Here is a 12,918-nt window from a genome sequence, read left to right on the forward strand (position 1 = left end):
AAGCTAAACAAATCTAAGTTGGGTCCGTTCCTGCATTTTACGCCTCCAGTATGCTGCTATGACTTCCATAATGGAAGGAACCACAAGGATCATCTAGTTCCACCTGCTGCAGTGCAGGAAAGTTTTGCCCAACATGGGGCTTGAACCCATAACCATAAGATTAAGAGACTTTTGCTCTGCCAACTGAGCTATTGAGATCAAGCCAAATCAAAATGAGGATGAGGGCAATGGATTGTACACAGTGTTAATCCTACTCAGAGTTGGCCCACTGCAATGAATGGGCATGACTAACTTAGGCCAATTCATTTCAATGGTTCTACTCTGAGTGGAACCTAGGATACAGCCTGTCTTGTGTGAGTAAAAGCAAAATAAAAAATAGTGCAAATATAGCACCCAGCTGTAGATGGGAGTGGGACTGTTGGCACCGTAATTGAAAGATAATGTATTTTTTTGCTCTATAAGACGCACTTTTTCCCTCCTAAAAAGTATGGGGAAATGTGTGTGCGTCTTATGCAGGCTGCGCAGCTATCCCAGAAGCCAGAACAGCGAGAGGGATCGCTGCGCAGCCCTGCGGAGGCTTCGTGCGGCTAAGCCAGATCCCACTTGCTGTCCTGGCTTCTGGCTTAGCCATGCGCAGCCTCTTACGGGCAGGGGGAGCCTTCATCCCGCTGCTTGGGAGAGGCTTCGTGCAGCTATCCCAGAAGCCAGATCCCTCTTGCTGTTCTGGCTTCTGGGCTTCAGAATAATTTTTTTCTTGTTTTACTCCAAAAACTAGGTGCGTCTTATGGTCTGGTGCATCTTATAGAGCAAAAATGGGGGGTGTTTCTACCCCATTCACTGTCCATGCACTCAAAAACTTGATAAACGCTTGCAAACAGGGTAGTGGACTTGGGAGTGGTGGATTTTGGTGCAGTTCTAGAGCCAAACCCTACGGATGAATATTTTGGTTTTCTAAGCACACCCATCTGCAATGCCAGAATCTTATTTTCTTGCTTTAAGTAGCGAGTCATGCCAGGAACAGAACTGGAATGGCGACGGCGGGGGGTGGGGGTGGAATATGACATTTGTGAAGTCTGGATTATCAAATTTCTACCTTGCAAAATGAAATGTCTTTTGGGGTGGATGTGATTGCATTAGGAATTAAAACCACAATTGGAGCAGGGGGACGGGAGGGGGGGGGAGAGGATAGGAATTAAGTGAAAGCAATAAAAAAAATGCAAGAACTGGCACAGAGTCGGACAGCCTATTGGGCTAAATTGCAAGGTATTAGCAGATGCAAACTAGTGTTTTCATCCGGAACACAATCTTTCCCCAACCTCAGCTGAACCTGCAAAGGCTGTTTCCCGAAGACTCAATTTAATGATCCACCACAGGAGTAAATGAGATCTTGTCTGTTTTGCTATTAGTAGAGTTTCACTGATTTGCACCCGCAGAGGATCTGGCCCCTGTGTGCATCCTTTCTGCTACAGAACTTTGATGTTTCAATGCTGCCATCAAGGAAAGCAACCTTCTTCTTCTTCTTTTTCTTAATCCAAAAGCATTAGATAGTTGTTTAATCTCTTGTATAGTTGCCTTCACTCTTTGATTCTCTTCCCTTCTGGAGACCACTGGTACCTGAGGCTCAGGTTTCCCCAACCCATAAGAAACTAATTGGTTTCTTGAAAAGTTGGCTGCTGCTTCCATTGAAGGAATTGTACTTAAGAGTTTGTATGGAAAGCCTTCTCTAGCAACCAGCCAAACTTCTATTGTTGCCTATATCTTAATTGCTCCTTCCACATGTTAAAGGCCAAGTAAGAATGATTGGGAGGGCATAGTCCATTGCATGAACCCCTGTCTGCAGTCTGAAGTACAGGCGGCAACATTTTTGCTTGCGTCCAATTGACATGCGACCGCCTACGCGTGGGTCCTTTTGGACCTGGCAGAGGGCAGAACGGGGTGGTGGTGGGGTGGAATGGGGCATAACAGGGGGCCAGGAACAGAACCACCATGCAAAATGGTTGTCATCTGTAGTGCAACCCAGACACAGATCGACATCTCAGTGAAAAAGTAAAAGGAGCAACCAAAATGATGAAGCAGATGGAGCAACTCTTGTATGAGAAAAGATTGCTGTGTTTGGGACTTCTTGGTTTACAGATTTTAGTTTAGAGAAAAGGCAAGGAAGAGGTGGTGTGATAGGCATTCATAAGGGTTTTTTCTCCCTCTCTTATAATGTTCATGGACCTCCAATGAAGCTGAATGTTGGAAGATTCAGGAAAGATGAAAGGAAGTGTTTCTTCAAAGCAGTGCCTAGTTAAAGTATGGAACTTGCTCCCACAGAGGCTGTGATGGCCACCAATTTGGGTGGCTTTCAAAGAGCCCTGGATAAATTCACAAATGATATTACAGCCAGTGTAGTGTAGTGGTGAAGAGTGGTAGATTTGTAATCTGGTGAACCGGGTTCGCGTCTCCACTCCTCCACATGCAGCTGCAGGGTGACCTTGGGCTAGTCACACTTCTCTGAAGTCTCTCAGCCTCACAGAGTGTTTGTTGTGGGGGAGGAAGGGAAAGGAGAATGTTAGCCGCTTTGAGACTCCTTTAGGTAGTGATAAAGCAGGATATCAAATCCAAACTCCTCCTCCTCCTCCTCCTCCTCCTCCTCCTCCTCCTCCTCCTCCTCCTCCTCCTCCTCCTCCTCTTCTTCTTCTTCTTCTTCTTCTTCTTCTTCTTCTTCTTCTTCTTCTTCTTCTTCTTCTTCTTCTATAGATGGCTACTAGTCATGGTGGCTATGCTGTGCCTCTACAGTCAGATGCAGTAAAGCTTCTGAACAGCAATTCCTGGAAACCATGGAGGTGGGGTGGGGAGAGTTCTAATGTGCTTGGGTTTTGCTTGCAGGTTTCCCATAGGCATCTTGTTGGCCACTGTGAGAACAGGGTGCTGGACTAGATGGGCCATTGGCTTAATTTTGCAGACTGAGATAAAGTCTGCCCCAGGGGGCAGGGGAGCCACAGACACATCCTGAGCCGCTCTTCCAGCTGAGCTGGGATGAGAGAGAATTTCTTTTTCTTTTCTTTTTTGCATTTAATGAGAAACTACCTAGTTTGCATTTTTCAAACTAACACACAAACCAAAACAGATACCCTTTGAAATTTGCACTTCTCTGAAATTTGTGGTGCAGTTCTTCCACCGCCTAGCAGGGGGACGCTTCCGCCCGATTCAGACCCCCTCCAGCATGGCAAATCAGGGTTTGGGGTAGTTCTGCCCTGCGCTCTGGGTGGCTCCGGACGTAGCTAATTTCATGCCACAGCTATTGCTGGGCCACAGTACGCCACGTGGTACAAAATGCAGAGCAGGTGCTTCAGAGAGTGTTTATTTCTGATCAATTGGTGGCAAAATGATTGGCATTGCTATGTCCAGTCCGTTGCCTTCAGACCTAACACTGACACCAAATCATTTTCTCCAGAATATCAATCACGATCCTTATTCTTCTCGCTTTTAAGGTGCCCACAGTTCACACAGCCCCCTGACTGTGGCATAAATGTATGATAGTCTCAGACCATCCCAGTGGGAAACTCATATAATACAAAAGAATTATCCATCATATCAGCTGCAGGATATAGATAAAAGAAGAGCACTCTGCTGCATAGACGACCTCTTAAAAGGAGCTGTCGTTTTTCTACTTCAGAGAACACCCTTTCAAAATGTGGTCTTGGCTCCTCTTTCATCTCTTTCCCAGGCTCTTGCGGACTCCGCTGATGCCTGAATCCTCCCCCTTCCTTCCTACTCTCCTGACATCCTAATAGCAGATCATTCTTTTGCACTCTGGCTTTCATGAGAGTTTGTTGTCTCTTTCTTTATACAGCAACGTTCCTTTCCATTTTGAAATTTGCTTTTGGACAACGAAGGTACGCAGAGAAATCTTAGCCCATCTTCCACAGTGGACCTGAATTTTCCCAGCTGGATTCAATAGCGCTTACTTCCAAGCAAGCGAGCGTAGGATTGCAGCTACTGCAGAGCAAAAAATGCCACCCCATTTCACAGAGGCTTTTGTGGCCCTGTTTGCAGGCACCAAAGGGGGAAGAGATCAATAGCCTACCATTGCATAGAAAAGTTATTGTTATTATTATTAATTGTTAAATTTGTACACTGCCATGTACCCACAGATCTCAGGGCCGTTCACAACATAAAATCACAATATATTTAAAAAAACCCCACAAAGTGCGTAATAAAAATAATAATAAAGACAACTTAATTACCTCTGCCTTCCACAACGCATTTTCAAAGGGCACTGGATGTCAATCAGCCAAAGACCTGGTTAAAGAGTGGCATGTATGGTTCTTTTCCTCATGCCCATCTTGTCTTAACAACCCTGTGTGGTAAGAGATAAACATATTCAGTTATGTATGCAGATAAAGAGCTGTCAGGTTAGCATTGCAAGCCCTACATAAGAGATCTCAGTACAGGAAGAGCTGAAGAGGGTTAATTCTTATTTGGATGGCACTTTTAAAAATTATGTGTTTATTGTAAAATTACATATTAATGGAGAAAGCAATTAATATATTCCTCATGTATTTGAAAGGGATGCTGTGGTCTAAACCACAGAGCCTAGGGCTTGCTGATCGGAAGGTTAGCGGTTCGAATCCCCACGACGGGGTGAGCTCCCATTGCTGGGTCCCTGCTCCTGCCAACCAAGCAGTTCAAAAGCACGTCAAAGTGCAAGTAGATAAATAGGTACCGCTCCGGTGGGAAGGTAAACGGCGTTTCCGTGCGCTGCTCTGGTTCGCCAGAAGCGGCTTAGTCATGCTGGCCACATGACCCGGAAGCTGTACGCCGGCTCCCTTGGCCAGTAAAGCGAGATGAGCACCGCAACCCCAGAGTCGGTCACGACTGGACCTAATGGTCAGGGGTCCCTTTACCTTTACCTTTACATGCATTTGAAGTTGTTTTATTCTCATTTTTAATGTTTGTGTTGGTGAGAGATTCAGATGTTCTTGACACTACAGCTCCTGTCACACCTCATTACAGCATGTGGAGGATGGGGAACATGGGGGACACTGTGGTCTAAACCACTGAGCCTCTTGGGCTTGCTGATCAGAAGGTTGGCAGTTTGAATCCCAGCGATGGGGTGAGCTCCCGTTGCTCTGTCCCAGCCCTCCAACCTAGCAGTTCAAAAGCATGCCGATGCAAGTGGATAAATAGGTATCGCTGCGGCGGGAAGGTAAATAGTATTTCTGTGTGCTCTGGATTCCATCACAGTGTTCCGTTGCACCAGAAGCAGTTTAGTCATGCTGGCCACATGACCCGGAAAAACTGTCTGTGGACAAACGCTGGCTCCCTCGGCCTGAAAGCGAGATGAGTGCCGTAACCCCATAGTCGACTTTGACTGGACTTAACCGTCCAGGGTCCTTTACCTTACCTTATGTGGAGGATGCTACATTGCCTAGTCACTGACAATAAGGAGCTACATGGACCAGTGGTCTAATTCAATATCAAGTCACCTAGCTGTGTTCCAGAGCAAATGCTCATTTAGTTGAGGATCCTGTTTCCCTCAGCAGCCAGCCATGGGGCCCGCAAGCAGCACAAGAGGGTTATAACCCACACCCCATGTTTTTAGTGAATAGTGTTCCTCAGTGAATAGTGTTTCTCAGAGACGCAGTGTTGTATTTTCATCACAGTAAACCCACTGAAATGAACAACAAGAAGAAAAAATAGTGGGTCTGCTCTGAGAAGGCCTAGCATGGGTTACATACAACCCTTGTTGTCTTTGACCCTGGAACTAATATATAGCTCATCACTAATCCTGACCTGGCGCCAGTCACCATCTCTTAGCCTAACTTCTCTCACTAAGTTGTTGGGGGTGCATAAAATGGGGAGAAGCAGAAATATGTACACCATCTTGATCTCCTTGGAGGAAAGGTGAGATACCAATATAAAAATAAATAAACTGATAAAGAATTAAATTAAATTGTAGTGAATTTCTCCAGCAGGAGGTGTTTTCAGGGCCAGATTTAGGTTTGATGAGGCCCTAAGCTACTGAAGGTAATGGGGCCCGTTATATGTCCAGCTGTCCTTTGTCAACAACAAATTGTCGCTTTTTTTGTATTGAAAATATGCTATATGGTAATTTATGGACCTAATAGGTATCTAAAGCCATTTGCACATAACAAAATATGTACATCATAGGAGCCTACACAACACGAATACTGTTGCTGTGTGTAGATTTTATTTGTTTTTTATCTTATATTTTGGAAATGTACATCTAGTTTTTTTCCCTTTAATTTTTTTGGGGGCCCCCAAGAGTGTGGGGCCTTAAGCTATAGCTTGTTTAGCTTATATGTAAATCCTGCACTGGGTGTTTACCAGCATTTTTTGCAAGGCTGGGCCAGAGGCAGAGGAGAAATTTGCTTGGTATGCTTTTTGCAGTGGACTGAGCTGATCTGACACTCCTGAACTTGCCTTCACTCCCAGTCAAGTTGTGCACTTTTATGATGCCGTTTTGGTGAACAAAATGTGCCCATAAGAACGTGTACCTTATGTACCAAATGTTTATTTTATGGGGAAATGCACTGCAAAGCATTGGTGAATGTGCACTTTGCCCGTTCTTAACAATCCTTCTTTTCTCCTCTCCCTCCCCCTTAAAGGAACAGTACCACTTCTGCTATGACATAGCCCTGGAATACCTGGAGTCACTGGAGACCAGATAGCACCTTGCCAGAAGCGCGCAGGCAAGTGTTTGTTTTGGGTTTGTGCCAAACATGCATTTTGCATCCAGACTTTTGAGTAAGAGCAAGGAGGAGGAGGAGAGAAGAGAATACAAGGAAAAGAATGAAAACTAAAAAGGCAAGATATGGGGCCATGTTGTCCATCCCCTACCTTCATCTTTCCTCCTAAGCTTCTGCTCCCACTTCTCCAGCTGCTGGCAGAGCAGAGCCTACACAAACTCATCCCATCTACAAAATGATTGTGTATGTGCCAGCCTGGAGTTTGGCACCTGTGTGTTGTTTGTGCATGTATGGACACCGGTGTGCGGGAAGAGCATCAGGCTCAATCTCCTTGTGACTGCACCAATCACAGCCTAGAAAGGGATCCATGCCACCGAGACTGGGAGGAGAGCTGAAGTCCAGCATCTTTCACAACGACCACAGGAGATTTGAAGAAACAGTGGTGTTCTGAAAGCTTATAAGAAGCTCTTTGAAGGCGACCGTGCAAAATTTTGGCAACCATCCTTCTGTGGGAAAGTGTGCGCCATCTTGGACTGACAGTGAAAATTGGGACGTGTACAGTTTTTCGCTCTTTGTTTATAACCCTACGTTTATTGTTTCCGGACTAATGCCTGCCTCCAAAGAGTGTTTCTGAATTTATCCCTGGTCTAACCTTACCTGTAGGAAAAACACAGTGAATGAATTCTGGGGATTATCTAAGAGAAAGAAAGCACACAGGCTACTTGCTCCAAGACTAAGGTAGCCAGACCAGATTTTGTAACAACCACCATGTCTTTGTGCCTGGATACGCCACTCCAAACAGCAGAAGCTTTAGAAGGGGCTTCCCTTTTAGAGCGTCAATCCTCCAGCCCTTTCAAGGCATTTTCAAGAGGGCTACCCCAACACTGAATCACCCCAGATATCACACCATTCTTCAGAATGTCAGCCACTAGAACTAACTCTGTCTCTATCTCAGACACAGTGGTTTCGGACACTGCCAGCAAGTGATTCAGCAGAAAAGTCTATCCTCCAAATGGGTTTGACCATATTTCTGAGGACTGGTCGACAAGTGGGGACAAACGGGGATGAGACAGATGCCAATGGCAATGCAGATCCATTCTTTTTTTAAGGGTCAGGCGTGAGCTTCAGGTTGTGGGTGGCTGTGGCTTTGAGATGGAAGGTGGTCACTTGTAAATTATTTCAGCACATAGGACTAATGTGGTTCAAATTCATTTTACCTGGAAAGGTAAGCCTGCTCTCCCGGCACACAGGGACAGACACTTCCACATTTATTTTCTGTAGCTTGGTTCAGTGAATCAGAACTTTAAAAGCATAAATTGTGGTGGTTACCAGCAGAAGAATAAGAGAGTTGGGTGGGTAGCATTTCTTCATTCTGTGCCCTTAGCTGTGAATTTGGGCCTGCAGCTGGTGTGTGTGTGTGTGTGTGTGTCAGAATCTGTGCGGCCACTTTCCTTCCCTTTCCTCCATCAGCCACCTCCCACTCTGGGTAACAGACTTTTAATAGATAATTAACAGAAGAGTGTCTTCCTGCAAAGACACTCTTCATCTCACCAATGAGTTGCAGTCTCAGTTGCTCCCATCAAATCCTGATTGGCCAAGACACTGACTAGCAAAGAAAGGAGAGAACTCTTGGTGGCTAGGGGTATGCATTCATCAACCAATGCAAAGGGGAACAGATGGGAGACCTATCCAGAACCCCCTTTTGTGCACATTTAGGAGGGTTACCTTATTTGGCAGCCATTCCTGCCAATCCCCATTCATTCCCCAAATATCTGCATCATTCCAGAGGGGTGAGGTCGGCCAAATTGGGAACCACCAGATTACGTAGGGATCAGTATTTGTTCCACAATGCCCTGAAATGGCACAACGTTCAGGGCAATCTGGAGAGGAAAAAATAGCGTGGTTGCTGCCAGGAGGAATGAATCTTTGCACAGCTGCAGCAGCACCAAAGCTGGGGGCACAAAGTAGTGATTTTTAAAACTGGGGAAAACCCCCCAACATCAACAAATGGGAATACCAAGATGGATGAAATGCTCAGAAATATGAAGCAAAGAGTAGCAAAGGCAAAAGGTATTCTGAAATCGGGGTGGGGACAAGCCTTGCAAACCGCTAATGAGTACAGATTTCTAGTCATGTGATAGAAACCAGCCCCCTTTTGTATTCAGCCACTGGCTTTTGCATCCAGATGACCAATGGTGCCTCCAAGACGATTTAGGGCACCACTTTCCTGCAGGGGTTAAAGACAGTTCAATAGGTCACTGTGCAAAAATGAAAACCAAAATTGTTCCTCCTAGCTAAGAGGAAGCCAAACAAGGCCTAGGGTATATTATGGCACTTATGCTAGATATCAATGCCAGAGTAGTGGGGGGAATTATTTGAGGGTGAAATTGATGGAAACCATAAGCTGAAATTAAAGGGCTCCTCTACACCTTTCTGAACATAGAGATTCATACTGAGAAATGCTACTTTTCTGAATAGCAACATGTGGCTTCCTGTGTTCAAGGCAAAGGCAACCACCATTCATTTTTCTACAAACTTTTTACAAGAGTATTTAAAAGGCTGTGCCAATGGCACTATTTCACAAGGGTGTAGAATGTTGCACTGAATTCAGCTTGCTGAGACCTTTCATCTTAGTTTTTTAAACAACAACAACAACATATGATTGAGTTCCAGTCTTCAAGACCGCAGATGCATTCTTGAAATGCTTGATGAACTCTCTGAAGAGAGAGGTTTTGCTGAGTTGGATTTTCAGGGACTGGCGATGGCGTTTCAGTGTTCTGCACAGCTCCCGGCCACCTCCTATGACTACAAAAATCGTACAAAATGGTATAAATATTTCGGAATCCTGCAAAATTAAGAGGCATTGTGCAGGTTGGGTTTATTTGCATTCTTTATATTGGTTGCCAAATCCAGCATTTCTTAGTGCAGGATTCTATTTCAGAGTACACATAGTGTGATACGGTAAGTCTCCTTGATGAAAAGTAACACGGGATGAAGTAACACGGGATGTGTCCCAAATACTGGAAAAGTGTCCTTTCTTTGGGGGGGGGGGGAGTTTTATGGTAGTGCTCAGAAACCTTCACCTTATACATCTAGCAAGCAAGATATAAGTCAAGCAATTATTTTGAGGATGCTTGCTAATATCCATTGTTTTCGTTACTGAGCCGTGCAGCCCTGTTTATGAAGAAATAAACAACTACTGCCATGTGCATCTCCTTTGGATCAGACACCTCAACAGTTAACACCCATCCAAATGGAAAAGTCTGTTTACATGGCAAATAAATAAATAAAAAGCAAATAAGCATATTTTGTTTATCAAGATGTGTACACATATTGCAGCAAGCATCATCATAGAAGCATAATTCCCCTCTCTCTCGCACACAGTGGGGATGCCAATTTTGATATGTAACTGTAATTTTTTTTAATTAAAAAAACAATTTTGCAAAAAGTTTAAATCTGCCCGAATATAGGGGCAACATTTTTTAGGCTACCAGAATGGTCTGAATCTATTAATGGCAAAGCATTGCAGCCCTGATGGCTAGCTATGCATGTCTAAAGCTGAACTGGGGCATCCATCCCTCAGATATTTTGGATCAAGGAGACTGCGCCAATGCAATCCTATGCACATTTACTCTGAAGTCACTCCTACTGCATTCAAGCTCTGCTGTCATGCAAATGTGCACAGAATTGCAATTCAGTTTTTTTATTTTTATTTTAAAGGGATGCTAGATGTTCAGGTCTGGATGGGAGGAATATTTCCCAACCTGTATGATGAAAAAAGCAGCAGTGGTTAATAAATGAACCATCCAGATCTCTTTGCTCTGAAGTTGTGATGACACGATGGGACTTTGGGGGCTCTTTTGATATTCTCGTTCCTTACTTTCCACCGTATGTTTGTTTGATACTTTGTGGGAAATGACATTCTGCAGTCCCACCTGTTCTGTCCATCAACACCTGGCTGTTTTGCTGATGCTCTGAAGCTTTAACTCTACGTGTGGACTCCTGGTTGCCCGAGTAGACGTAACGGGCTGCTTCATTCATCCCATTGGAGAAACACAAATTTGTATGAAAAATGCTAATGCCTTCAATAAAGACAAGACAGTTCGTACAAAAGCTATCCTTCCAAGGAATTTATATATATATATATAAAACCTCGGCAGAGGCAGATTGTGTAGTAAACTCACGTGTCACGTGGCATCCACACACCTGTAAAAGAGAGACGCTAAACAAAAGTTGGGGTTTTGAATGGCAACAAATGTACTGAGTTATTTTAACTGGATCTTCAAATGGGTAAGACTGCTATGCGAAACAGTTAGGCTATCAGAATGGTCTGAATTTATTAATCTCTAGAAATCTGAGTGCTAGGAATGTGATCCCTCAGTCTCAGATTTGTTGGACGGGCTCCCATGGCTCAAGGCCTCGGAGCCGTTAATTCCCCACTCCTTGCTAGCACATTGAGGGAATTCTGAACTCTTCCCACACCACTCTAGCCATGAGGCTTTGAGTGGTTGAGCAGGGTTCCTGTCCCTACCCTCCAGCCATGAAGAATTGATGGACAGGTCTGATGAAGCAGCCCTTCATCTCCTAGAACTTGCTTCAGGGTGCTCACCAATTATTTCTCCTTCTGTCCCAGTTTACCTAACCTGACACTGTAACTTTCCCCTGCAATGGAGAACCACCTGATGACCAAGGCCAGTATGGGCAAACGATCCCCACAAGAAATTCAAAGCCAAGTGGGACCTCTTGCATGGGGGACTCTCTATATGGCTCCAAGTAAACTGCAAACAGAACAAGTCCTATACTAACCAAGGTTGGCTAGGAGAGTGCCTGCCAAGTCGCAACCGAGCATAGGGAGAGCTTGTGTCAGATAAAACAAGCTCGAGACGGCCTCTCCTCAGCTAATTCCAGCTGGTGCCAAAGGTCATCTCAGGATTTAGTGGGCTGGGTATAAAAGTTGATCCACCCAGCTGTGCCAGGAAACCCTCCTGCCCTAAAGAACGGTAAATGGGACCCGTACTGGAGTGGAGTCTTGTTTTGGTAGTGGAAATAGAAAAGAGCAGATGTTGAGAGGCGATAAAACATTCTAGATTTCCACAGTGGGGTAGGGGTGGGGCGAATCATGTCATGCAAGTGCATTGCTCAGCTCAGTGTTCCAGAAAACATGCAGCACCAAGAGAAAAGTAATACACTCCTAGTAATGCTGCTTCAACGGAGGTATAGTGTCCAGAGAGGAAGTGACTGTACCACTCTATTCCACCTTAGTCAGACCCCACCTGGAATACTGTGTCTAGTTCCAGGCACCACAGTTCAAGTAGGATATTAATAATAATAATAATATTTTTTTATTTATACCCCACCCTCCCCAGCCAAGGCCGGGCTCAGAGCGACTTACAAGCAATAATAAAAACAAGATGAATGATTACAACTTAAAAACAAAAATAAAATACAACATTAAAATAATGGAACATTAAAATATTAAAATGTAGCCTCATTGCAGGAGGAGAAGGAAAAGAAAAAAGAAAGAGAGGGAGGGAGGGAATCAAATTGGCTCCAAGCCAAAGGCCAGGCGGAACAACTCTGTCTTACAGGCCCTGCGGAAAGAAATCAGATCCTGCAGGGCCCTGGTCTCATGAGGCAGAGCGTTCCACCAGGCCGGAGCCAGAGTTGAAAAGGCCCTGGCTCTGGTTGAAGCCAATCTAACTTCCTTAGGGCCTGGGACCACTAGGGTGTTGTTATTTATGGACCTTGAGGCTCTCCGTGGGGCATACCAGGAGAGGCAGTCCCGTAGGTACGAGGGTCCTAGGCCGTGAAGGGCTTTAAAGGATATTGACAAGCTGCAGCAGAAGGGTGACTAAGATGAAAAAGGATCTGGAAATCAAGCCTTATGAGGAATGGTTGAAGGAGTTGGGTATGTTTAGCCTGGAGTAGACTGAGAGGTGATGCACATTTATTTATTGAAAGGACTTTCAGGGCACACTGAAAAATGCAGAAAAACACAGGAAATGTTTTTTTAAAAAATGTACAGTGGATGCTCGGGTTGCAAACGTGATCTGTGCGGGAGGCACGTTTGCAACCTGCAGCGGTTGCAGCCTGCAGCACAGCACCATGTCTGCACATGTGCAGGTCGCAATTCGGTGCTTCTGCACATGCACAAAGCATGATTTAATGCTTCTGCGCATGTGCGAGCGCCGAAACCCAGAAGTAATCCATTCCGGTACTT

The 12,918-nt window shown here is 44.9% G+C and overlaps 1 protein-coding gene across 9 annotated transcripts in view; it reads left to right on the forward strand.

Moving 5' to 3' along the window:
- PTPRU (protein tyrosine phosphatase receptor type U) overlaps nucleotides 1–12,123 on the forward strand; it is a 368,985-nt gene extending 356,862 nt beyond the window's left edge. For all 9 annotated transcript variants that reach the window (XM_077932039.1, XM_077932040.1, XM_077932041.1 and 6 more), the window contains one exon: nucleotides 6,618–12,123. In XM_077932039.1, the coding sequence (XP_077788165.1) occupies nucleotides 6,618–6,680 (63 nt within the window). In that variant the 3' untranslated portion in view covers nucleotides 6,681–12,123. The remainder of the gene's footprint in view (nucleotides 1–6,617) is intronic.
- Nucleotides 12,124–12,918: the final 795 nt, after the last annotated feature.

This window comes from Podarcis muralis, chromosome 7 (genome assembly GCF_964188315.1).
Source record: "Podarcis muralis chromosome 7, rPodMur119.hap1.1, whole genome shotgun sequence".
In the NCBI taxonomy this organism is placed as follows: Eukaryota; Metazoa; Chordata; class Lepidosauria; order Squamata; family Lacertidae; genus Podarcis; species Podarcis muralis.